Raw genomic sequence first — 25,673 nt, forward strand, 5'->3', positions numbered from 1 at the left:
AAATGGAGTGTACTTGATCTGTGACCAGGGACCCCACTCTGAGCCCCAAAGCCTGCATACCTGGTGGGTGCCTTAGTTCACTTCACAGAATTAACCCTTACTTAGTATTCATTATAGTATGTTAGCTCTCAATAACTTCATGTTTTGCCCCGTCTGTTAAGGATTACAATCCTTATGCTCACTTTAAAAGATAACTTTGCCAAAACTTTATTTTTCAAATTTTCTCCATGACAATAACAGCATTCTTTGTTGCTGGGAAGTGGAAATTTACTCCACTAAGATGAGCTTTAAAAATGATACCCAACATGCACGTCTGTGATATGGTGAACAGATGGCAGGTGTGAACATATATTTAAAGGAAACAATGTAAGGCTCCATCTGTAGGGCATTTATTTTTCCATGACCCTTTATCTCAGGCATTTCTCTCTAAAGGTTCATTCTCAAGGTGGGTGGCCCTTTCCCATGAGGGATACTGACTTGTAGTTGAAGTGGTAATGAATTTTCTCTCTCTGTGTGTGTGTGTGTGTGTGTGTGTGTGTGTGTTGTAAGGGTTTTATCCTTCTCTATGCTCATAACTTACTCAAAGGAAGGTTAGTAGGGAGTTTAGCTCACCCGGGGAGGTTTGGCTATAGGACTGAAATAAAAATTTCAGTAGGGAATAAAATAAAATGAGATAAAAAAAAAATCAGTAGGGAGTCAGGCTGGTTCGTGTGGTAACCAGAGAAACAGTAACTTAAGCAATGAAATGCAAGCTCAAACTGAGGTCCATAGCTGGGTTTGGTAAAGCTACTGCCCTCAGGTGACTAGACACATATATGGAGGAAAGCAGCAGATCCTTCTCCACCGTAGACCATCTTGGGAGCAGGTTCTTCACACCGGGGCGCGGGACTTTCATTTTAGAGTGCAGAGGTGTGCTTTCACTGTCCCCTTCCGTGGTGACTGCATCCAGGGACGTCTTCCCAGGCTGTTTGCCACCCAGTACCTAAGTAGCAACAAAGAAGCCCAGAGAATCCAGTGCCAAAGCGCAGTCCTTGGGACGGCAGGTGGCTCTCAGCAAGAGAGTTTTGCCACCCGATCCCTCACCCCCATTGTCCTCACGATCCCGGTTGCCACCGGAAGAGGCGCGCCCCCACGGTGCACTCACACACGGCTTCGCGGACTTTGCACGCGGCTGCTACGCTCCTCCCCGCCCAGCCTCAGGCGCGCCCCAGGCTGCCCAGGGGAGCGCTGGAGCCCCGGCTGCAGCCCCCGGGGAGGGCAGGCGTGGCTGGCTCCACAGCCCCTGAGGGTGGGGCGGAGGCAGGGGCGGAGCGGGGCGGGGCGGGGCCTGCCGCAGTGGCCGCGGCGGCGGCGGCGGCGGCGTCTCCACCCGCAGCCAAGGTACATAGGCGGCCCCGGCCTTTCCAGAGCATCCTTTCCCTGCTGGCTCCTCAGGTCAGCCTGCAGCCGGTGCTTGCCGCCTCTCGCCTGGAGGCTGACTTCTTTGTTTTCTGCCCCCTGCCTCGTCTCTGCAGGACCTGTTCGTTCATCTGCGGGCTATAAGAAAGCAGAGGATGAGATGTCCCGGACCACGTCTATTGGAGATCAGCTGGAGGCAACGGCCCGCACCATTTACCTCAACCAACCGCATCTCAACAAATTCTGCGACAACCAGATCAGGTAGGGGAAGGCGGCTGAGAGATGCCAGAGGCAGTGGAGTTAGCTGGGGAGGGGCTCCCTTCCCGGTCGGTAGCTTTTCTCCCACCTAGCTAGACCTCGCCTCATCTGCTTCCTCCTGCACCTTGCTCCCCAATTCCCTCCACCCACCCAGAGCTTAGTGGTGTATACGGAAGGAGTCGTGTGAATACATCTTCAGCCTTCCTCCCCTTTGCATCTATGCTGTGTCCAGCCTTTCTGCGGGCCCTGAGGAAGTTTTATTCTAATGTCACCCACAAAGTGAAGTCTCTTCTCTCTTCATCCCTGGGCTGCCTTTCAAGAATCCCCCATACTCTCTTTTTAACCTGATTAGTAGTTCTCTTTAGCAATTTGCAGATCTTAATGTAGGGAAATGCTTTATAAGGGAATCCCACAGATCTCAAAGATTCTTGGGTCTTCGTTAAGAGGTCTGTTTGCTGGGAAACTTTGCCCAGAGTTATCAGAAAGATGGATGGAAGGTAACATTTAAGTGCCTGCTTTTTTGCTGACTGCTGTGTTACATGCCTTAGCCATAGTAGCTTCATGATTCTCCATCACCTCATGTGGCAGACATTATTACCTTCAGATCAGAAAATTGAAGTATAAAGATGCTAAGTAATGTACCTGTGGTTATGTAGCTACTAAATGGTAAAACTGGAAATTGAACCTGCTCCTCTGACTAGCAAACAGTTTCTTTCTGCTGTGCAAGGCTAGTTTTGTTTTGTTTTTTAGCATGGGTGTTAGTACATTTTCAAATTTAACTCAACTTTCAGGCTTAGAAAATTTTTGGTCTTGGAGTGACTTTAAGAGGATGTAGTTTTGTGAGCTGCTCAGAAAACCATCCTCAGGCATAGAGAACTTAAGTGATTGATCAGATTACACGTAGATTATTGACAAACCTGAATTTCAGTCCAGTGTTATTTCTCAAAAGTTTTGGCTCCAACTTTGTTGTTGTTATATGATTAAGTATTCTACTGCTGTGGCAGTGCTTATACAGGGTGCTTAGCGTGACACCTTCATTTAGAAAGGTCTGGCTACTGGACATTATTGTAGCTTGATCGGATTTGGAGTAGAATAATAGTGCATATTATAGGAGGTGATATCTTCATTTATTAAGGGAGTATTAGGTTGTGCCAGACTTGTTTTGGGTTTTAAGATTGAACATATTTTTATACTTATAAAAGTGCAACTTAAAAGAATAGCTGAGCTCTCATTCTAGAATGTATGGACTTATTTTAAGCCAACAAATCACCATTTCACCAACTAGAGTGAAATCAAAAAAGATAACAAGCATAGGCAAGGATATAGAGAAAATGGAACCCTCATACATTGCTGATGAGAAGGAAAAATGGTGCAGTGGCTTTGGAGAGCAGTTTGGCAGTTCTTCAAAAGGTTCCATGTAAAGTGACCATATGACCCAGCAATTCTGTTCCTAGGTATATACAACCAGGAGAAATGAAAACATATGTCCACATAAAAACTTATGTGCAAATGTTCACAGCAGAATTATTTATAATGGCCAATAAGTGATCACAGTCATGTCTTTCAACTGATGAATGATGACTGAATAGATAAGTGTGGTATATCCATACAATGAAATATTATTTGGCTATCAAAAGGAATGAAATACACCTACTACACCATGGGTTAACTTTGGAAACATTATGCTAAGTGAAAGAAGCCAGTTATAAAAGACCTCATGTTGTCTGAGTTTATTTATATGAAATATCCAAAAGAGGCAAATCTATAGAGACAAAGTGTTAGATCAATGTGTCCTAGGACTGGGGAAGGGGGAAGAGATTGGAGGAAACTACTATTAATGGGCATGGACTTTCATTTGTTAATGACGGTTGCACAAATCTTAATATACTTAAAACCATTTGGAATCTATCTAGCACTGCTAATATAGTTCCACTTTTCACACCTTCTCATACATTTCTATTTAATTGCTTTTATAAAGACAAAGATTATTTTTAAAAAGATAAATGCTCTATAAGGTTTTGGAACTGAATAATTACTTTTTTCAAACTTTATAGTATATTTTCAAAGGTATTTTACTTAATTCCTATTAATTTCTTTTATTTTTGTGTCTATTGTGCTTGTATGAAGCTGGGAGAATAAATCAGGAGTCTTGAGCTTGGTCTAAATTTCCTAGTTTCCATGGGAGGTGAAGATTTCTAAGAACTTAGGTAATGGACTCTCAATACTGTTCTGAAATGAAGATTGAAAACTGACTTTTGAGACTGATTTTATTATTAGGTTCCAAGTGGCTACTTATTGTATGGTTTCATTTGTGCTTTTTTTATAAGGTAGCAGAGAAGACTAAGTATGGGAATGTAGAATGGGCTGGCTAGATGTAAAGTAAGCAGATAGCAACTATTCTATTTAAAAACCTCATATAAGTATATAATTGAACTTGTTAAAATATATCATGTTAAGTATGAAATTTAAAAAAAATTTCTGAGTGCATGGCTTATCCTGTGAGCATAAGTTTCTGAATGCCCTGGGTGGTGTCTAAGAAATTAAAATGTGATCTTTGAGATTCTATAAAATGGCCTTTGAGTATGTGATTCACCTCTACTCTGTGTTTAAATAGGAATCACTGATGGTTATCAGTAATTTGTAGTTCATTAGGAATTAATTACAAAACTTCTTAGCATTAAAGTTTAAGGATTTTACAAAACATGGGGCCATGATGTTTTAGCACTTTAAATTATGCTGAAATCCAGTTTAAAAAAATATTGATTTTTAAAAATAAGGATTTTTTTTTAATATTAGCCATGAATGTTTGCTGAAAGTTGATAAAGCTATTCAAGGGAATCTTTCTTTAAAAGAATCTTTCTATAAAAGGAAATTGATAAAAGATTTCTTTTTTAAATATAATTTTTCATGAGAAAAGTAGTACCAGTATTTTTTCTTAGAGGTAGAGCCATGAAAGTTTCATCTCAGTTTGTTCTGTGTGTATGTGTGTGTGTGTGTGTGTGTGTGTGTGTACTTTTTGCAGGGTTGGGGATTGAACCTAGGGCCTCATGCGTGCTAAGCACATGCTCTACCACTGAACTGTATCCTCCAGCCCTATTTGCTTCTGCATTGGGGTTTTTGAAAAGAAGGGACATATGGGACAGCTGAGGCTCAAACTAGTATACTGAATCAGGGGTGTCTGATTATACACCTCAGGAACGCTTCGCTGTAGGACAGAATTCTCTTATTTCCCCCCTCCCCAAGCCCTTTCGGGCACGGAACCTTACAGTCTTGGCAGATGCTCTGTGCTTGTCTCTGTGGGAAATTCATGTTTTGCTTCTAGACAGGGATGGGGCTCAGAATTTGATGCTAAGGGAGGGAGGTTGCTGTTGGGCATAGGGAAAGTAAGTGAGGGGTGATATACTTCAGGACAGGTATTATGTAGTCAAAGGTTAACATTTGGAACTGGTGTGATTCAACAGAGGCGGGGCCTGGGGAAAACTCTAAAGAGCAGAAGTGAGCAGGTCGCTTCTGGGGTTGACTGGCCTTGGCAGCCCTGTAGGAGTGCACTCTATGGGAAGTCTAAATTCTGAGAAATTTCTTGAATTTCTGGGAGAGCTTGTACCTTGTACATGGTTGTCCCTTCAAATCTTGGTCTTGTGCTTGACACTGAAAGTAACACCAGTGCCAGGTCTGAAGCCATTGACTTTGCATCACCTTAATGGTAGAGAATTATGATTGGTCTTTTTCCTAGGCATTGATTATCTAAGACTTTAACTATGAGGATAGTAAATTCCTTTATCCCGAAAAAGAAATAGTAATTAATGGGTTATTTTCAATGTATATATTATATATATATATATATATATATATATTATAATTGTATATGTGTCTACCTAACAAGGTCCCGTTTTCCCCAAAATATATAGTCCTGTTTCCTTTAAAATTTTAAGTGCATAATTCATCCATCTAAAGTTGTAATTCATTGGTTTTTTAGTATATTTCACAGAGTTGTACAATTTTAGAATATTTTGACCACCTTGAGAAGAACTCCTTACCCTTTAGCTGTCATCCTCTTATCTTTGCTTCTCCCCAGACCCATGCAACCACTAATCTGCTTTATATCTCTGTAAATTTCCCTGAACTGGATATTTTATGTGAATGGCACCATATCCTTTCATGTGTTGTAAGTTACATATTAAATGCTTACAAAAAGTTTACTGTGTAGAGGAATCTGGTAGGTCAGTCTTTAATTTTGTATTTCTAAATTTTTAAAACCATTTAAAGTTAAAACGCTTCCCCCACCAAAATATACTTGAAGTAGTTGACTGATCAAAGGAATGAACAATATTTATGTCATCATGATCAGGCATATGTAATCTTTCTATGTGATTATCAGCATGTCATTTGAAATAGTGAATTTCAAAGCTATAAGAAGTTTTTTTTTTCCAATTTTGAAATGAGATCTTCAGAGCAAGTTAGAAATGTTTATAGATATTCAGTTTTGAGTGACTCATTCATTTCAGGTGGGCGTTTTAGCTAGCAAAAAATCTTCATTAAAGCAATGACTTGAGCTTTGTTAAGTTACTGAATTTCTTCAGATTGTTTATCTTAAAAGGAAAATTGCTTTTTATAAACATTTTATTGACTTTTCCAAGGCAAGTTTAAAATAGAATATTACCTTTTAAGCAAAGGTAATTAAGCACTTTGTGTTAAGTTTGTATAGGAATTGAGCACTGTGTGTTAAGTTTTATACATGTTAACCATTCCTTAAACCTGAAACTTTTTGAACCACACATGATGCCATAGGTGGAAAATTCCACACCTACCAGCAGGTGGTGGATTGTAGTTATGCACATTAATAATATTATATAAAATTACCTTTAGGCTGTGTGTATGAGATACATATGTACAAGAAAATTAGATGTTTAGACTGGGATCCTCTTTCCAGGATGTTTTATTATGTATCTGGAGACATTCCTAAGTCCAAAACCTAAATAAAACAAAAGCAAATGAAATCGGAAACACTTCTTATCCCAAGCATTTTGGTTAACGGATATTCAACCTGTAATATTATGCTGGGATTCTAAAATAGGAGAATATTTTTTTTTTCTTAAAGAATGGAGAGAACAAAATAATCTTCATCAGCCTATTTATATATGAATGGTGGATGATAGGTGTAGATGGTTCTAGATCCAGTGTCTTTGAGTGATACAAAAATGAAGGAGTCTTTTCCAAATGTTTTAAAGCTGCAAAATTAAGATGGGACCTTGTCTCAATGAATAAGCTGCTTATAATTTAACAAAGAAACAATACCAAGATTCTATCAAGAATCATTTTCTTTTGAGTCACAAAATGGTCATTGTCTTAAAAAATAAGATTTACATACCTCTGGTTTAAGACATCTGTCCTTGTCCAGTTTGGCAAAGGTAAGTATTTTCCTCATTCAGAGTAATTGCTGATGTTCAAAGCATTTTACCTTTCAGCCTTCAAACAGTCTCAAGATTTCCCTTCTGTCTATGCTATTTTTATATCAGAGGCAGATAGATATGTTTGGTTAAACTCCAAACCAGGCACTGTGTTTTCTGATATGAATGTTACAATAGATCATGAGTCCTTATTTCATAAATACCAATAGCAATTAATGCCATAGAAGAGTCTGGTAATTAGAAGTGTTGTCTGACTTACAATCCTGGATAGGCTTTTGAGGCATCCTGAAAATAAAACTGGAAATTGGGGGAGCCTTGGCACCATATATTTCAGTTGATCATTGAATGTGTGAGCTTTCTTGAACTCTATTTTTAGAAACAGAAAAGCATGTCAACCTTGGACCAGTTTTGTATTTGATGTTTCTAAGGAAACAGCAAATGTCTAGGAGAATAGACTTTCCTGGTGATTTTTCTTTGTCAAGTTGACCTTTGTGTGGGTGGATAATGAATCCCAGTTTGAATTTGACCAAAGAAACAACTTTGCCATTTGTGTTAAGTCAGCTTTCCGTTGTTGTGACAAAATACCTGAGAAAATCAACTCAAGGGAGGAAAGGTTTATTTTGGCTCATGGTTTCAGAGGTTTCAGTCCATAGTTACTTTGCTACCTTTCCACTGTGGACCTGTGGTGAGGTAGAACATCATAGCAGGGATCACTTGGTGGAGCAAAATTACTTACCTCATGTGGCCTAGAAGCAAATAGGAGAAAAGGGGTTGGGGACAAGATATACCTTTGAAAGGCACATCTGCTGTGATGTACTTCCTCCATCTATGCCTCATCTCCTAGGTTTCTACTGCCTCCCAATAACTTTACCAGCTTGGAACCAAGCCTTCAACAAAAGGGCCTTTGGGAGACATTCTAGATACAAGATGTAACACCATTCTCATTTTTAGAAATAAGTGAAGGCATTTGGTTTGAGAATTTGGATCAGCAACTTATTTCCCTATGCACTCTTTTATTTTTATTTTTTATTTTTGTTGGTGCTAGGGATTGAACCTAGCTCTTGTACATGCTAGGCGAATGCTCTACCACTGACTTATGTCCCCAGCCACACTGTTAACTCTTACTGCTTTCTGTGAACTTGTGTGCATTTCTGAATCTAAATAAATTAAACATCAAGGATTAATCAGTGAGATAGAAGTTAAAACTTAACCAAAATTAGAGAGAACTAAGGAGATAGGACAACTAAATGCCATGTGAGTCCCTAAATCAGATCCCAGAAAAGAAAACGTACATTGGTTGAAAAATGCTGGTGAACCCTGAATAAAGTCAGTACTTGGGTTAGCTCTCTGCCAAGTGTTATTTTCTTAATTTTGATCATTGTACTAGGATGTAAGATGTTAACTGTACAGAGAAACTATGTGAAAGCTAGATGGTAACTCTGTTCTATTTTTGCAGCTCTCCTATAAATATATAATTTTCTCAAGGCAAAAAAAAAAAAAATCTTGGAATTAACTACAAGTACCTGGGAGAGTAGGAAAATGCTAAACTCTCATCTTTTTTTTTTGATAAACATTGGATGTTTTATTGGAAACAGACATGATTTTGAAGGGATGGTGATTAGAGAGAGAAGAGCCAGTGTCCTTAGATGATTGTTGTGTTAAGATTTGAAAACATTCCATTCCTGGTATCAAAGAAAATTCCCTAAACTCACCAACATCACAGAGAGAATTTGTTTGTATGACAGCTAGTCCAGTTGTATAGTAATCCTGACCTGCAGAAAATTCTGTTTCTACTCAGCATTCAGTCCTGGGAGCTTCTGGGTCACCATCTAGAAAGTAGGGTCTAAGTATTTGTTCCACCACTTATGACTGAGCCACTCAACAGAAGCAAAAGCTTACTCAGAAAAGCCAATCAGCAACTCTTTCAAGAGGGACAATGCTTAGACAGAACAAAAGGAGAGGACCCACCATTGTTGGGATGTGGGGATGTTTTACAAAGAAATTTCCAGAAATTCATGAGGTTGGGTTTGAGCATTTAAATGCTGATCCATTCTTTTTTCTTAAATGAGAGCCAGCTCTTCAAAACTTAAATCAGAGGTTTTTAGCCACTCTTACTATTTTATGCTAGATGCAATTAAAAAGTGATTTGAAGTTGAGTTTGGGATATTGTTGGCCATTCTGTTAGATTATTCTGTGTGTTTTCGGTATTGGTTAGAGATACCATCACTTGAAAGGCTACTGGAGAGTGTTGATAGGTTTCAACTTTCAGGCCTGCTTGAGAAAGGACATCAGCCCAAGAATGGATGTATTGCTCTTTTCCTTCCAAAAGTTTGATGATTTTAATCTGTGAAATAAACCTAGAGCAAACAAATTCACAGGGAAAAAACTCCCATAACAATTGCATTCAACTGCAGAAACATGGGGTCTATACACATAGCACAAGACTCAAGGGAGGGGCACAGGTAACCCAGCCTTATATACAGCTGAACAAAGGGATAAGGACTTAAGGGTTCTTGGGGTAAGAGGTTGATGGGAGGAGGTGTGTGGCCTGGAAAGGTTATCCTGTGATGCAGATGAAGTCTCCCAGGTAACTGCAATGGAAGGTTGTGGGGAGGGTGTGTGTGACCTGGAAAGGTTATCCTGTGATGCAGATGAAGTCTCCTAGGTAACTGTCAGCTGTGGTCATTCTGTCAGACCCCCAACCTCTTCTTCCTGTGAAAAGATCTTTCCTTGGCAAAAAGTGGGTATCAGATAAACCCCTGTTTATATATCATGCCTGCTGCTTACTTCACCAGTGTAAATTTCCTTTACAGATGTACATTTCTTTTATAAAAGGGCAGCCTCTCAGAGTTAATCCTGGCAGAAGTTTCTCAGAATACTCATCTTGAAATATGCCAAAGCAACAGATTAGGAGGTGCCATATTTTGGGGTCCGACATGTTCATCATTTAAGTTTTCTTTCTATGTCAGTGGTCTCCAAACTTTACAGATTGTGTGTTCCTTCACTAAAACTTTTTAGCATAACCTTCATTATAGGCATTTAAATATCTGTAGACATGTTATCTAAATTAGTTATTATCTAAAGATATAATATGCGTTCACCAATGTTCTCAGTTAAACTTTGTAGTTAAGTACATTTGTTAATGATGTTCATTATTTTGAATATTTTTGGCAGATTCATCAGGTTTGGTTAAATTTTCCTAATGCTTATTAACCTAGTAAAATTGTTTTGAAGAACTTTTATTAGGAAAGGAAGAGATAATTCTGCTGCTTTGTAAAATTTGCCTTTAGTTGCAATATTAACATAATTTTCAAAAAGGTATCATTCCAGATTCTGAAGTCACTTTTTCATTTGGGAGGGTTAGTTTAGTGAAATTAGATAAAGTAAACCAGAAATCCATTTAGCTGGGAGATATAAACTGAAACATACAGTAGTAATATGCAGAGAGACAGACAGGGGAGGGTACCACTGTTACCATGTATTAGTCAGCCAGACTGTCATGGCAAAATGCCGTAGTCTGGGCGGGTGGCTTAGACAGCGGAAATTTATTTTCACACAGTCTTGGAGTTTGGGAGTCCAAGATTAGGTTGATAATCAGAGTAGTTAGTTTCTGGTAGGATTATAAAGTCACTCTTTTTGCCTTGCATAGAGAAAGAAGACCCAAAAAGCTCCACCAGAAAACTTCTAGAACTAGTAAATGAATTCAGCAAAATAGCAGGATAAAAATCAACACCCATAAATTAAAGGAATTTCTGTATATCAGTGACAAATCCTCTGAGAAGAAAATGAGGAAAACTACCCCATTTACCATAACCTCAAAAAAAAAATATATACTTGTGAGTCAACGAAAGAGGTGAAAGATATTTAGAATGAAAACTACAGAACCCTAAAGAGAGAAATCAAAGAGGACCTTAGAAGATGGAAAGATCTACCTTGTTCTTGGATAGGCAGAATTAATATTATCAAAATGATCATACTACCAAAAGCACTATACAGATTTAATGCAGTTCTGATCAAAATCCCAATGGCATTCCTCATAGAAATAGAAAAAGCAATCGTGAAATTCATCTGGAAAAATAAGAGACCCAGAGTAGCTAAAGAAATCCTTAGCAGGAAGAATGAAGCAGGTAGCTTCCATATACCAGACCTTAAACTATATTACAGAGTAATAGTAACAAAAACAGCATGGTATTGGCAGCAAAACAGACTTGTAGACTAATGGTACAGAATAGAGGACACAGAGACTAACCCACAAAACTACAATTATCTTATTAGACAAAGGTGCCAAGAACATGCATTGGAGAAAAGATAGCCTCTTCAACAAATGGTGCTTGGAAAACTGGAAATCCATATGCAACAAAATGAGATTAAACCCCTATCTCTCACCATGCACAAAACTCAACTCAAAGTGGTTCAAGGACCTAGGAATTAAACCAGAGACTCTACATCTAATAGAAGAAAAAGTAGATTCTATTCTTAATCATATGGAATTAGGCCCCAACTGTCTTAATAAGACTCCTGTATTGCAAGAATTAAAACCAAGAATCAATAATTGGGATGGACTCAAACTAAAAAGTTTTTTTTTTTTTTTCTCAGCAAAAGAAACAATCTGTGAGGTGAACAGAGAGCCTACATCCTGGGAGCAAATTTTACCCCTCACACATCAGATACAGCACTAATCTCTAGGGTATATAAAGAACTCAAAAAGCTAAGCACCAAAAAACCCCCAAACAATCCAATCAACAAATGGGCTAAGGACCTGAACAGACACTTCTCAGAAAAGGATATACAATCAATCAACAAATATATGAAAAAATATTTATCATCTCTAGCAATTAGAGAAATGAAAATCAAAACTAATCTAAGATACCATCTCACTCCAGTCAGAATGGCAGCTATTATGAAGACAAACAACAATAAGTGTTGACGAGAATGTGGGGAAAAAGGTACACTCATACATTGCTGGTTGCCGCAGTCTGGCTGGGCACAATTCAGGAGCCACTTGTCAAAAGAAACTAACTTTATTTTTAGAACCACACACACCAAACAAAACAGCTCCTCAGGAAAAAACCCTCAGAGCCCAACTGCCACCACCGGCTTCCCACAAGCCACACTCACACCCACCAGCCTCTTCACCTCCCACAATCCTCCTGCTCTTGAGGCTGATTGGCTGGGTCGCATGGGCGGAGCCAAAAAAGTCCCCCAATGAGCAGCTCCGTGGTCTGAAAGGGCAGGGAAACAGCCCAATGAGTATCACCGCAGAGGAGCCAATCAGCTAGATGTTGCTAGATGTTGCTGGGGCCGCTGTGAGCCAATCATCAGTTGGTAGTCTGAAAGGGCAGGGAAACAGCTCAATGAGCATCTCCAATGAGTATCACCGCAGAGGAGCCAATCAGCTAGATGTTGCTGGGGCCGCTGTGAGCCAATCATCAGCCGGCAGTCTGGAAGTTTGCTGGCAGCTGGAAGTTTGCTGGGGCCCCTTCGGCTGTGGCTCTCAACAGCTGGTGAGACTGCAAATTGGTGCAGCCAATATAGAAAGCAGTATAGAGATTCCTTGAAAATCTGGGAATGGAACCACTATTTGATCCAGCTATCCCTCTCCTAGGTCTATACCCAAAGGACTTAAAAACAGCATACTACAGGGACACAGCCACATAAATGTTTATAGCAGCACAATTCACAATAGCTAAACTGTGGAGCCAACCTAGATGCCCTTCAGTGGATGAATGGATAAAAAAAAAAAAAAACGTGGTATATATACACAATAGGATTTTACTCAGCAATAAAAGAGAACAAAATTATGGCATTTGCAGGTAAATGGATGGTGTTGGAGAAGATAATGCTAAGTGAAGTTAGCGGATCCCAAATAACCAAATGCCAAATGTTTTCTCTGATATAAGGAGGCTGACTCATAGTGGGGTAGGGAGGGGGAGCATGGGAGGAATAGATGAATTCTAGATAGGGAAGAGGGGTGGGAGGGAAAAGAAGGGGGCAGGGAGTTAACAAGGATGGTGGAATGTGATGGACATCATTATCCAAAGTACATGTATGAAGACACGAATTAGTGTCAACATACTTTATATACAACCAGAGATATGGACAATTGTGCTGTATACGTGTAATAAGAATTATAATGCATTCCGCTGTCATTTATTTTTTAAAAATCAATAAAAAATGAAAAAAAAAGAGAGAGAGTGGGGTGGGGGAGTATAAAAGAGAATAGTGATATCTCACATAAGGTATCAGTCTTTAATAAGGGCACTAATCCCATCCTGAGGGCCCCCACTCTCATGACTTCATCTAATCTTTTCTTTTCCAAGATCTTGATTGCAAATACCATCAGATTAGGGGTTAGGGCTTCTACGAATTAATTTGGGGATGATGATACTGTTCATTCCATAGCACACCCCTAACCCTCAAAGCAGGGAACTTCCCCTCCAGGCACATTCCATAGGACCATGTGGGGGCACTGGTATCATTTCAATAAATGTTATCAAACCTTAATTTTTGGAGATACATGTAAATGTAAACTCTGGTAACTTTCTTTCATACACCACTTTGGAGCCATGTGCTATGGATTCCTGTTGAGTGGGGCTCCTCCTTTTTCTTGGAGAAGATCAAGCTGGTGAGACTCAGTCTAACTTCTGCTTTTGACTTCAGCAACCCTGAGACTGGTCGTAATGAGGAAAGTTAAGCCCAATTTGTAATCCTGCATTTGGTATTTGCAAGGCAAGCATTTTATTCCCCCCTCTATAATGGGGAATCTGGAGTGGGTGTTTTTTTTTTTTTTTGCTAGGACAGGGCAGAGTTACAGATGACTAATCAGCTGGGATTGAAAGCTGATTAGAAGTCACTCTGAAAGTTCAGGTGGGGTTTGTGGAGGGAGGACATGGCAGCCATGGGGAACAGCATATGCAAAGGTACAGAAGAGAGTAATAGCCTATTGCTTTCTGGAAAAGATGTGGAAGAAGGAGCAATGACAGCTGTGCTCAGAAAATCCCAACTACTGACTAGGGGTCAGCTGGAGCCCAAAGAAGGTCTTACAGGGGCAAGTGACAAAGTTATCCTTGGGTTTGGGATGCTTTGGCTGTGGCATGTGTGTGAACCCACATGCTCTGTATTTTGAAATGCACTGGGATGCTGTCATTGCCCAGGGAGAGACGTGAGGCTGTGGCTTTGGAGATAGATGGAAATAGGCTTGTAAGTAGGTGGAGGAATACACAAAGATGTTGCCAGAATTCCAGTTTTAGTTATGTGGAAGGTATTTTGATACTTTCTCTTATTCCTGAGTTAGGTTTAATTTGGAACTATTTTAAACAGTGAATTGGGGGCAAGGTGATTGACCTCAGAATGGCAAAAACCCTGTCACCTAAGTGTTGGATCAACCCAAGGGTTCAGGTGCATGGGGTTACCTCCATCAGCTGTGTCACAAAGGAAACATCTTACTGTGAACTGTCTCCAGCAAGGTGGGGATTGCACAAGCTTTACTAGGAGAGACACTTAGTGTTGCCCTACCTCTAGGTGTGCCTGATTTCAAGATATTCCACTTAGTGAATAGGAACTAGAGTAAGGTTATGCCTTATAGCATGCCCAAGAGTTAGAATAGTGTCTGTCACCCCATATGCAGAATCGGTCCTGAGGTCCAAGAGAGCAAATGGTGCCTGCTCATCCACCTTGGTCATTACTGTTGGCCCTCTTTTTTGCCACTCATGTTGTTCTCTGTCTTCTCTTTGATAACCCAGACAGTCAGTTGATAAGCTGGGGGAGAAAAGCAAAGTGGAGTTGAGTAAGGTATATAGGAGAATAAATATTCAGGCTAAAGAATAACAATAATCTTTGGGTGCTAGGATTATGTAAAGAAATAAAATTTAGCCTGTATTTGTGACATTACAGGCAGGCTGCATTGAGAGCATAAAGGCACGTCTAAGATGTATTTAGTGTGTGTATATACATGGTTGTTAAATCAAGAAGTTGGTTCCTCCTTTTGATATGCTGAGAGAACAGAGTTGCACAAAAGGTCACATTAAATTTACGATCACCTTCTCTTGCAAGCAAATACCAACTAAGATTCTTTACCATATAATGGTTAAAATCTTAAACTAGTTACAAATGGAGAACTAGAATTGTATTGAATCATGAATATCAAGTCTTTCTCTTTCTCTTCCTCTCTCCTCCCTTTTCCCCTTTATTTCTTACTTGGACCATTGGCTTTTTGACCATTTGCCTGTGCTTTGAGTCTTCCTGTGTACCTCGAAACTGTGCATAATATTTAACCTGAATACTTAATTGGAGGCTCAATTATATAAGGAATGTTCTTTAAATTACTGAATAAAAATACTATACCTTTTTTTAATTTTAGTTAAGGGTGGAAGTTTTGAAAGTATTACTGGCTAGCATATGTGTTCCCAAGCTCTTATAATTTAAGAATAGAGCTCTTAATTTTAAAACAGCAAGGCTATTTGCTGAGTAGTATCATAATTACCTCCCCAGTATTCTATCTTTGTTAGAACTGCCTCATGTTAATTTTTAATGATGTCTTTACAAATTAGAGTTCATTAATCATTCTAGTGTCAATGTACCATAGTAAGTTACATTATTTTGTAGAAGGAGGATGCCTCGGGGAGGCAGAAACATTAACTTCTCTCAGTTTCACTGTTTTGCCTGACAGCTGTCTCGTGGTTTCATCTCCACACCTGTTTCAATGAAGACCTATTTCAATAATGTTTTCTTCACTGTATAGGCTTAGACATTGCAGGAAAAGCAAATTTCTGTCTTCATTTCTTTCCTCCTCCTCCTTCTATTTCTTCTTTTTTTGCAGTGTTGCAGGTCAAGTACTCTACCACTGAACCACATCCTCAGCCCACAGAAATAATTTTTAAGTATAGGATGGAGAGGGGTGGGGAGGGAGAGGGAGAGGAAAGAGGAGAACCACTGTTATTCTGTATATATGGAGGTCTTGACATGGATTAGTCATATTTGTAAGCCAAACACTGTGAATGTTATAATCAGGGAACTCCAAAGTGTTGAGTAAATGTATGTATGCATATGCACATGCGGTAGCTCTAACTTAATGCTTTTAATTCTTACAGCCTGTACATGAACATCTGTGTCCATGGGTGTATTAGTCAGATTTCATTGTTGTGACAAAATGACTGAGAAAAACAATTTAGAGGAGGAAACTTAGTTTCAAAGATTTCTGTGTGTGGTTGGCTCACTCCAGCTTTGAGCCCAAGGTGAAGCAGAATGTCCTGGTGGAAGGGCATGGTGGAGGATAGCTTCTCAGCTCACGGCAGACAGGAAGCAGAGAAGGGGAGCCGCGGGGAGAGAAGATATATCTTCAAGGGAACATCCTCAAGTACCCACATCCTTCAACTTGATCTTACCTTCAGTAGTTTCCAACACTACCCAATAGTCCATTCAAATTATGAATCCATCTGTGGATTAATCTATTGATGAGGTCAGAGCCCCCACGATCCTATCATTTCCACCTGAACAATTAATATTCCATCCTGAACAATGCTATACTGGGGACCAAATCTTCAACACATGGGCCTTTGGGGAACATTCCAGATCCAAAAATTAGCAACAGGGAACATTTTAATTCATTTGGCAAATTATTTTGGTCCATGGTTAGCTGGTTTAAAAGTTTTTCCTTAATGCTGAGGCTTCATGTAGCTCCCAGACATTGGTTCTAGGTGTGGCCTACACATAAAATGCAGGAGTTGGCCCATAGGCAACACAGATGTTTTACATTTCTATAGCCAAATACTCATTCTAATATCACATTTGAATTATGATTCATGAACTGTTAACTTTTAACAGTGCTCTTAATGTTCGGATTCATTTATAGAGATATTGTCCCAGAGAGGAAATGTGGGTTCCTCAAATGTTTGGTCTTGTAGTGCATCTTTGTGCTAAAGTAAGTTTTTTTATTTTCTTATTTCGCCAAATTAATGAGTGGCTACTTACATTTACATTGCTCCTATATTCAACAAAAATTTAAAGAGGGATTGGAAGTGCTTCCAGATTTTTTGTCCTTAAAATTATACCTCAAAACTCCAAAACTGTGTTAACATGTGTAAACTTTGAGGGAATGCCAACAAAGCTGCAGATTGTCATCTACTGACAGTAATTCATGTGCTTCTGTTTCACCTTCTGAGGGACATTTCTAATTCCCAGTCCTGGAAGTTACACAGGGCCACTGACATCCTGTCCCCAGCTTGCTGCCCCATCTTGCCCACGTTTTCTTCCTCTGGTCTGGCTGCAGTCTTTAATCTTGGGATTACAGTGCTATTTCCTTCCCTCCACAGTGTTTCCTCCTGGTGAACTCTGTATTTTAAGGCTCAGGTCACATATTTCTTAAGCATTTTCGTCCTTGTCCCATGTCCTCACTCTTTGCAGTCTGAGGTGCCTCCCTCTGTGCATCAATGTTTTTCAGGCTTTTTTTTTTTTTTTTTGCTGTGGATCCCAGCAGGTTGCCTTATGTCTGTTTATATGTGTCTCTGACTCTCTTTGCTCTGCTGCGTCATTCTTGAGGATGAAGTCTGTTTCCCCTTGGATCTTCCCCAGCACGAAGCACCATTTCTGGTCAAAGAGAAGTGCAAACCCTTTGCTGTTCTACCAGCAAAGGTCAGAACTGTACAGAGAATGGGAATTGATTTCATTCATGTACGTATTTGTCAAAATGAACCCAATTACTATGTGTAACTAGAATGCTCTAATTAAAAAAAAAAAAAAGGAAAGAAAATAGGAATTGGCTTAACACCTTGTTCTAAGATTTTTCTTCATATTTTATAGCTTACTGAACAAATTAGAACTCCCACAGTGAGATAGAGCTGCCTAAGCCTTGGAAATTGATGCATTTTGAGATTTTGATGTTACTTTCTTATATAAACTATTCCTAAAAGAGGACTGCCAAGTTAAATGCTCTTAATGCCATTTCTTCAGACTTAGATTGATGTTTACCCTCAAATGAAGGTTTATTTGGGATTTAATGTGATAGTTGGCATCCTTAAGCCATTTATATAAGTTGAGCTTTAGAATTTGTTCATTCAACAAATTTATTTTTAGTGTCAAGTATATGGCAGTACACACCAGTGATTGATGTTGGGGACATAGTGATGGAAAAAAAAAAGAGGCCTCATTCAACCTTGATAGTCCTGATCTACTCATTACCAATTAACTTTTTGGGTGGGTTTAAGTGAGGAAGATGAAACGGGACATGCACATTGGATTAGTCATTTCTGTTTGTTGCCCTCTGTTATGCTTTGGACGTGAGGTGTAATCTAATCTATTTCTTCTAATTTGAATGGACTAACTGCAGGTGGGACGTGGTTGGTGGATCACTGAGGGGTTGGGGGCGATGGGGGTGTAGGGGGGTGTGCCATTGGGGATTATGTCTTGTTCTCCTGATTCCTTCCTCTCTTTGCTTCCTGACCATCATGAGCAGAGCAGCACCCCTCTATCATGGTGAGCTGCCTCACCTTAGGGACAGAGCAATGGAGTTGGCTGATCATGGACTGAACTGCTGAAACCGTGAGCCAAAATGAATATTTTCTCCTCTAAATTGCTCTTGTCAGGTATTTTGGTTACAGTAATGAAAAGCTAATTAACCCCCCCCCTTTTTCCCCCTCTCTTCTTCTTGGGGGAGCAAACCACATATAGACCAGGACAGGGTTTCCACACCTATCCTCCGTCTTAAGGAGCTATCTGAAGGAGGCAGAAGCACTCCCAACTTGTGTCCTCATTGCACAGATAAGGAAACATACCAGATAAAGTAATACAAGTTGCCCAAGTTCCCAGAACCCAAGGAGTACAAAAGGTAGTTGAGGATGTTGGGGGAGCAATCCATTTGAGGTGCAGGCAAGAGGAGGGTTCAAAAAATAAAGCCCGCTGAAAGTCCTTCTGTTCTATTATTCCCATACACCAGCAGTTCTGCATAATGTCAGCAATAAAATGTTCATCAAAAAGGTCTTCAATTGGATTAAATTCTAAACAGTTTCTGTGATTACTATTTACTATTAAAGACCGTACGTGTGTGTATATAGTATGTGTGCAAAATAGACACACATCTATGCTTCCAGTTAGTACATTTTAGTTTCTTTCAAGTGAAAAAACTCCCTGGAATCCAATTAGGAGCACTCCTAGGTATTTTCCAGCCTGGGTGCCCATGACTGAGCTGTATGCATGCATTTTGAGGGCAAGGTTCTAAGAATTGGACAGGGATGGAACTCATTTGCACAAGATCCATGATACTGTATACTCCTGAGTTTAAACAGCAGTTATCAAACAAGTAGTAGCTTTGCAGTAGTTATAAATGCTGAGAAAATAGAACCTGTTCTATTTTAATTCTGTCATTATTCTTTTCTCCTGATGCTGGGGATGGAACCCAGGTCTTATGCATGCGAGACACTGCTCTACCACTAAGTTACACATATAGTCTAAATTCTGTCATTTTATGAGACTACTTGGCTGTTTTTCTGTTTAAAATTTAAAACATGGGAGCAGTTTGATCTGTGAAGTACAATGTTTTTGTTTGGTAATTGCAAATTTTAGCTTATATAAAACTTTGTTAGATTTAAAAATCTTTTGAAAATTGAAATTCATTGAGAAGTTATTATTTTAAAGTTGATGTCCAAATCAAGAAAATAAAATGTAACAGTAGTATGATTTATTAGTTGATCAAATTATACCCTTTGTAGACATTGCTTTTGTTAAATTTCAATTAGTGAACAATTATTGACATAAATATTCTATCAGTCCTAAACCAAAGATCAAAGTACAAACTATTATATGGATATAAAAACTGTTGAATAAATAGTATTATTTTTCCCTTTTGTTGTACTATAATAACTTTTTAAATTTTATTTACTGGCATCATATATAATTTAATAACAATAGTGTTTTGGGGATGTGTGTGTGGGGGGACTGAACTTGGACACACATGCTAGGTAAGTGATCTACCACTGAGCTATATCCCCAGCCCTAATAAAGATAATTTTTGTTTTCTATTTCTTTTCTGGTGAGTTTCATATTTTTATTTATAATTGTTCTTGAAAAAAATTTTGCCACATACAGAAGGGACTTTTTTTTTTTTCTAAATCTCTGGGTGGCAAAAACACTTGTTATGTTACCACCTGTGGCCACCATCTCAGAGGAGCTCAGTTCTAGCCTCTCACCTGAGTCCCTAACTATTGAGGGCAGCTCTCTGTAGATGCCTGCCTCTCGTAGGTAGTGCTTTATCTTTCAAGGCATCAGATTCCTCCTGTATAAGGTGAACAGTGCAATTTATATTTTTCAAAGTTTCTCCCAGTTCTCAAATCCTGTGTTGAATGGTCCTGAGCCATGACTTGGCAGTGTGATCTGACATCTTAACTATTGGTCAGCTGTTGCAGTGACCACCATTCCTGCTGGTCTGAGGCAAGTGAGACCCTTTTAGAGTTTGCCTCCGGGTTCTCTTGACAAACTCCAGGTTCTCTTGGCAAAACGGGGAGGTGGTTTGTGGTTATGGTTATCTCTTCTCTATAGCTTCAGTAACTGTAGTTAGGAACTTATTTCAGGTTTCCTCTTATGGTAGGGATGAAGGAGTATTCTTTACAGGCTTCAAAGTTCATTTGTTTGGATTTTTAATTTTTGTTTTTGGAGACAGGGTGACCTTGAACTTCCATCTACCTGCACCAGCCTCCCAAGTAGCTGTGTTCAGGTTTTTTAATTACAATTTTTGAATCTATATTTTTAGTGTATTCAATTAGCCAGTTGGATAATAGCATTAGTCTCCTATTACAACTTTTCAAATAGCCCACTTGTGATTTTTATTTTACATGTTTTCATGTAAAATAATTTATTTCATATAAAATTCAATTTTGCATGAAATAGAATTTACCATAGAGGTGGTAATATAGCTATATTTTTTATTCTTACCTATGCTTATTTTGGCCTTAAACTTGATGTTACTATTTTAGGCTCTATTTTCTTTTTGTTTATGTTTGTGTTACTTTGCTTATAAATTTGTTTCTATTTTTTTGAAGTTAAATTACAAAACACCTTTAGAGATCCTTTTCCATTCCATAAGAGCACTTAGTCAATTTGTTGTCATAGCTTTTTGATAGTGTATTCTTTTGTTTTATGCCTTTTATTTTTGTTTCCTTGCCTTTTCTCAACTCTTTGGGTTGGTTGATGAAATTCATTGTGGGATTACTAAGAAAATTGGGGAAGGTGGAGGTAAAGACATCAGTTCTGGTCATGTAGACTTGTGGAGTCTGTGGGACACTCAGGTAGTTGTACCCCGTGAAGTTAGAACAATTATGTGCCACATAATGACATTTCAGCTAATGAAGGACTGTACATACGATGATAGTCCCATGGCATCATAATGGAGCTCAAATATCCCTATCATCTAGGGGTTGGGGTTGTGGCTCAGCGGTAGAGTGCTCACCTAGCGTGTGCAGCACTGGGTTCGATCCTCAGTACTGCATAAAAATAAGTTAATAAAAATAAAGGTATTGTGTCCAACTACAACTAAAAAATATTTTAAAAAATCCCTATCATCTAGTAATATCACAGTCCTCCTAACATCGTGTTTCAAAGCATTCTTCACGCTTGTGTGATGATGCTGGTGTAAACAAACCCCTACTATCAGTCATATAAAAGTATATCACATGCAGGTATGTATATATCTTATACATGTGCACATGTTCCTAGGTGACATCAGAAGATACATGCCTAATCCCGGCTACTCAGGAGGCCAAGGCAACAGGCTTGCAGATTCAAGGCCAGCCTGGCCAGTTTAGCAACACTCTGTCCCAAAACAAACAAATAAATAATTATTTTTTAAAAAAGGTTAGGGAAGTAGTTCAGTGGTAGAGCATCTCTGGATTCAATCCCCTGTACTGTGGGAAACACACACACACACACACACACACACACACACATACACACACATGGGTTGATACAAAAAGACTTTAATTAGCCTTTTAATATGTGATAATAATAATAAATGGCTGTTATTGGATTATGCATTTGCTATAATGTACGTTTATTTTTACTTGAGAGGATATTCCTACTTAGGAAAAAAATTTACTGTAAGCAGTATGCCATGTTATGTCAGTGTCAGCCTCTTGCGTTTACTGCTGTCTTAATTTAATCTTATATTGTTTTGTTCATGGCCCTAGGAAAAATTGGCTAAGATATTAAATACTATTGTGTATAGATAGCTGTCTTACACAGCCTAGGTGTGCAGTAGATTATCCAGGTTTATGTAAATGTACTTGATGATTTTTTTTCCCCAAGATGAAATTGCCTAATGATGCATGTCTTAGGATGTAGCCCTGTCATTAAAACACAATGGCATATTGGTCCAGACAGAAGTGTGGTGTAGGGCAAGGCTGTGGTTGGATATGATGACTACTTGATGAGCATGCTTGTGGCAGCTGGAGTGATGAGTAGAAAAGATGGTTCAGTACAGTGAATAAAAATCAAGGGAGGAGCCTCAGGGATGATTCCCACTTGAAGGTCATGAAAAGGAACCTGCAAGGGAGGTTGTAGAGGAGCCATAGAGGTGGAGTGCCAACCAGGAAAAGAGGATTGCCAAAAATAAAAAATAGCCCTTTGAGGAGGGAAGTGGTGAACAACAGCAGATACAGAAAGAAATGCTTTACTGTGGTTAGACAGGTAGCAGGAGGTTAAAAGGTAGATGAGCAGTGGGGAGGTAAGCACAGTAGAACTGTTCTCTTGAATGCAGTTGGCAGTGAAGGAGATGAAGAGAGGTAGGTAGGTCAGGGACTCCTGAGGAGGTTATAGGCTGAGGGTAAAGCTGTGGAGAAGGGAGACAGACAGGTTAGGCACAGGGTAACAGAGGATCCCAGACCCGAACTCAGGTGCAGTTTATATACTTGGGCAGCAAGAAGAGAGTCTTTTTTCTAAGATAGTGGGGGAAGAGCTTAGGACAGGCCCCTGGAACCAAAAAACTTCTGTTTACCCCAGAGCCCTTAAAGTGAGGTGTTGGAAGAGGGTGGAGGGTTTGAGGAGAGAGGAGGCTTGCAGCAGCCTGCATATTGCTTGAGGGAGGGAGCTGTCCAAGGTCTGTAGTGCAGACAACCTAGGTGATAACAGAAAACATGGGAATTGCTGCATATTCAGGGACCCACTTAACATTTCTGAGTTGAATAATATACCTTAGCTTCTTTAATACTTTGATGATTAAAACAAAAAACAAACAGTCAAGAGATCCGTCTGGGTCTGCTGCATTTACTCTGGTGTGTAGTAGATAGAATCTCTAAGGGAGATCCAGGAGAGTGGATGGTATTGAGGTAGCTTTGACCTTTCTATTTCTGTGCAGGACTCTTGTTGCTAATATCAAAGCATTCATAAATATTTTATTAGGTTCCCTGGGAGCAAATCTGTGCTGCAAAGGGAAGGAAAGTGTTTGGCAGGGATGAATGTAAGGAGGATTATATGATGAGAGGAGACTGTAGGGAAGACAGCCTGTATTTTTGTTGTTATTTGTTTTGTCTTTTGACAGGGAAGGATCCTTGGTGTCTGCTTCCGTAGTTTAAAGGAGCTTTGCTGTTTTTATATTTATAGGATCTTTATCTGTATTTAAAACAACTGAAAACATAAGCATAAAAATTTGTGTGAGGTTTTTGACATAATGTTTTTTTGACATAATGTTTTGACATAATGTTTCCAGTTCCATTAACACCATTTTTCTATTTATTGTTGTAGATGAGTTTAGTTTGAGACCTTCTTGCCGTGTTTGACATTGTATTTTTTTTTTTTTTTTGTCACAGTGATGTCACACAGTCAAGGGTTTAGTCCATATGTTCCACCATGCTCTTCCAATTCGCCTAGAGGCCCTTCTGCATTTAGCACCTCTTAGATTACAGTCTTCTTTCTTTAGTCAGCCCTTTAAACAGTCTCCTTAAACTGTCTGAATTAGGTGAAATCTCTTTAGATTTCTCCTAGGCTACCTTTCTCTCAACTGATACGGTGCCCACCTTTGGTGGGACTTGTGAGAATTTGAAGGAACACGTTTGGGCAAACACAAGAATAGAAAGTTGAATATATACTCCAGTCATAATACTCCTCTTCTGCCCTAATGGGTGGAATTATCTAATTAATTTTACCCATCATTGTCAGGAAAGGCCAAAAAATGTCATCAGCTCATAAGTGGCTTAAGATGTGGGAAGGAGATTTTAATTGGTCTTGAGAAACAGTGTGTTTTAGTCAGCTTTTTTGCCACTGTGACCAAAAGACCTGACAAGAACGGTTATAGGAGGAAAAGTTTATTTGTGGGCTCACAGTTTCAGAGGTCTCAGTCCATTGATGGCTGACGCTATTGGTCTGGGCCCCAGATGAGGCAGAAGTGTGTGGTGGAGGAAAGCAGCTCAGGACATTACTAGGAAACAGAGAGAGAGTCCCACTCCATGAGGACAAAATATATACCCCAAAGGGCATGTCCCCCATGCCCCTCCTCCTCCAGCCACACCCTACCTGCCTATAATTACCATCTAGTTAATCCCTATCAGGGCATTAATGTACTGATTAGCTTAAGATTCTTATAACCTAATCATTTCACCTCTAAACTTTCCTGCATCGTCTGACACATGAGATTTTGGAGGACACTTCATATCTAAATGATGACAAAGTATGATTGGCTTGTGGAAGAGTGGGTGAGTACAGGACCAGGTATGGGCGGAGTCTCAGTGTGGGGAGGAGCCGGGAAGATGGATGAGGCTGAGGGAGCCTTCCCTGTCTCCTCCTCCCGGCTCTTCTCATCCTGTTTTTATAGCTTGAAATCATTTTTTGTTTCCCATCACAGGTTTTAACACAGTTTCCTATGGAGTGTACCTTAATCTGAGCTGCACAGCTTGAACCTCTTGGTTTGCGTGTGTTTTGTCTTCTCATCTTTGAACACAGAGCGTACAATTCTTGTCCATTTTTACCTAGAAAATAATAGCTGAGCACCCTGTCTGCCAGGGCTCATGCACATTTACCCTCAGTCTGATTGCTCCTATCATCAGGTGCTCTGTGAATTGCATTAACCTCTGTGAATCACCCAGGTTAACCTTGCTGCTTGGTTTGATTTCTTTGAAAAGTGCTGCCCTGTGGAGGGAGTGAAGAGGTGGACTTTAACATTTTTAAAAATTAGGCTGATGTATCCAGTTATATTGTGGGGGGGCAATCTTACAATTAATAATTTGTGTGATTAAAATGAACCGTTGTTGAAGAGGAAACTGGGTGAGGGAAAAAGGACTGAAAGCATCTTGGACAGGGAAAGCAGCTGCTGCACATTCAAATACCCCCCTCCTGGGTCTGCCCCTCATTTATTGCTTCTGCTTATTTTGAACTTCTGCATGAAATTTGCATTGAAGTGGGGCTTTTTTTTTTTTTTTTTACATGAACTCCTGACAGGGACAGTTTTTCATTAAGGAGGTCTGAAAAATGTAAATAGTGACCTACTCTCAATAGGCCTCAACTTCTCCATAGAGAAAATGAAGAATTAGATACCTCCTGGGAAGGGATTTTTGAAGGCTAAATGAATGATGCAAAGAAAAGAAAAGCATATGCACAATCACACACAGATTGTGGTTCCTGAAAAACTTTGGATTT

General features: G+C 39.4%; 1 protein-coding gene across 2 annotated transcripts in view; it reads left to right on the top strand.

Moving 5' to 3' along the window:
- The window catches only part of LOC143411875 (phospholipid-transporting ATPase IB), a 606,876-nt gene that overhangs the window by 92,549 nt on the left and 488,654 nt on the right, over positions 1-25,673 (top strand). For both annotated transcript variants that reach the window (XM_076872750.2, XM_076872751.2), the window contains exon 2: positions 1,515-1,659. In XM_076872750.2, the coding sequence (XP_076728865.2) occupies positions 1,515-1,659 (145 nt within the window). The remainder of the gene's footprint in view (positions 1-1,514; positions 1,660-25,673) is intronic.

Source organism: Callospermophilus lateralis, chromosome 12, assembly GCF_048772815.1.
Source record: "Callospermophilus lateralis isolate mCalLat2 chromosome 12, mCalLat2.hap1, whole genome shotgun sequence".
Taxonomy (NCBI): Eukaryota; Metazoa; Chordata; class Mammalia; order Rodentia; family Sciuridae; genus Callospermophilus; species Callospermophilus lateralis.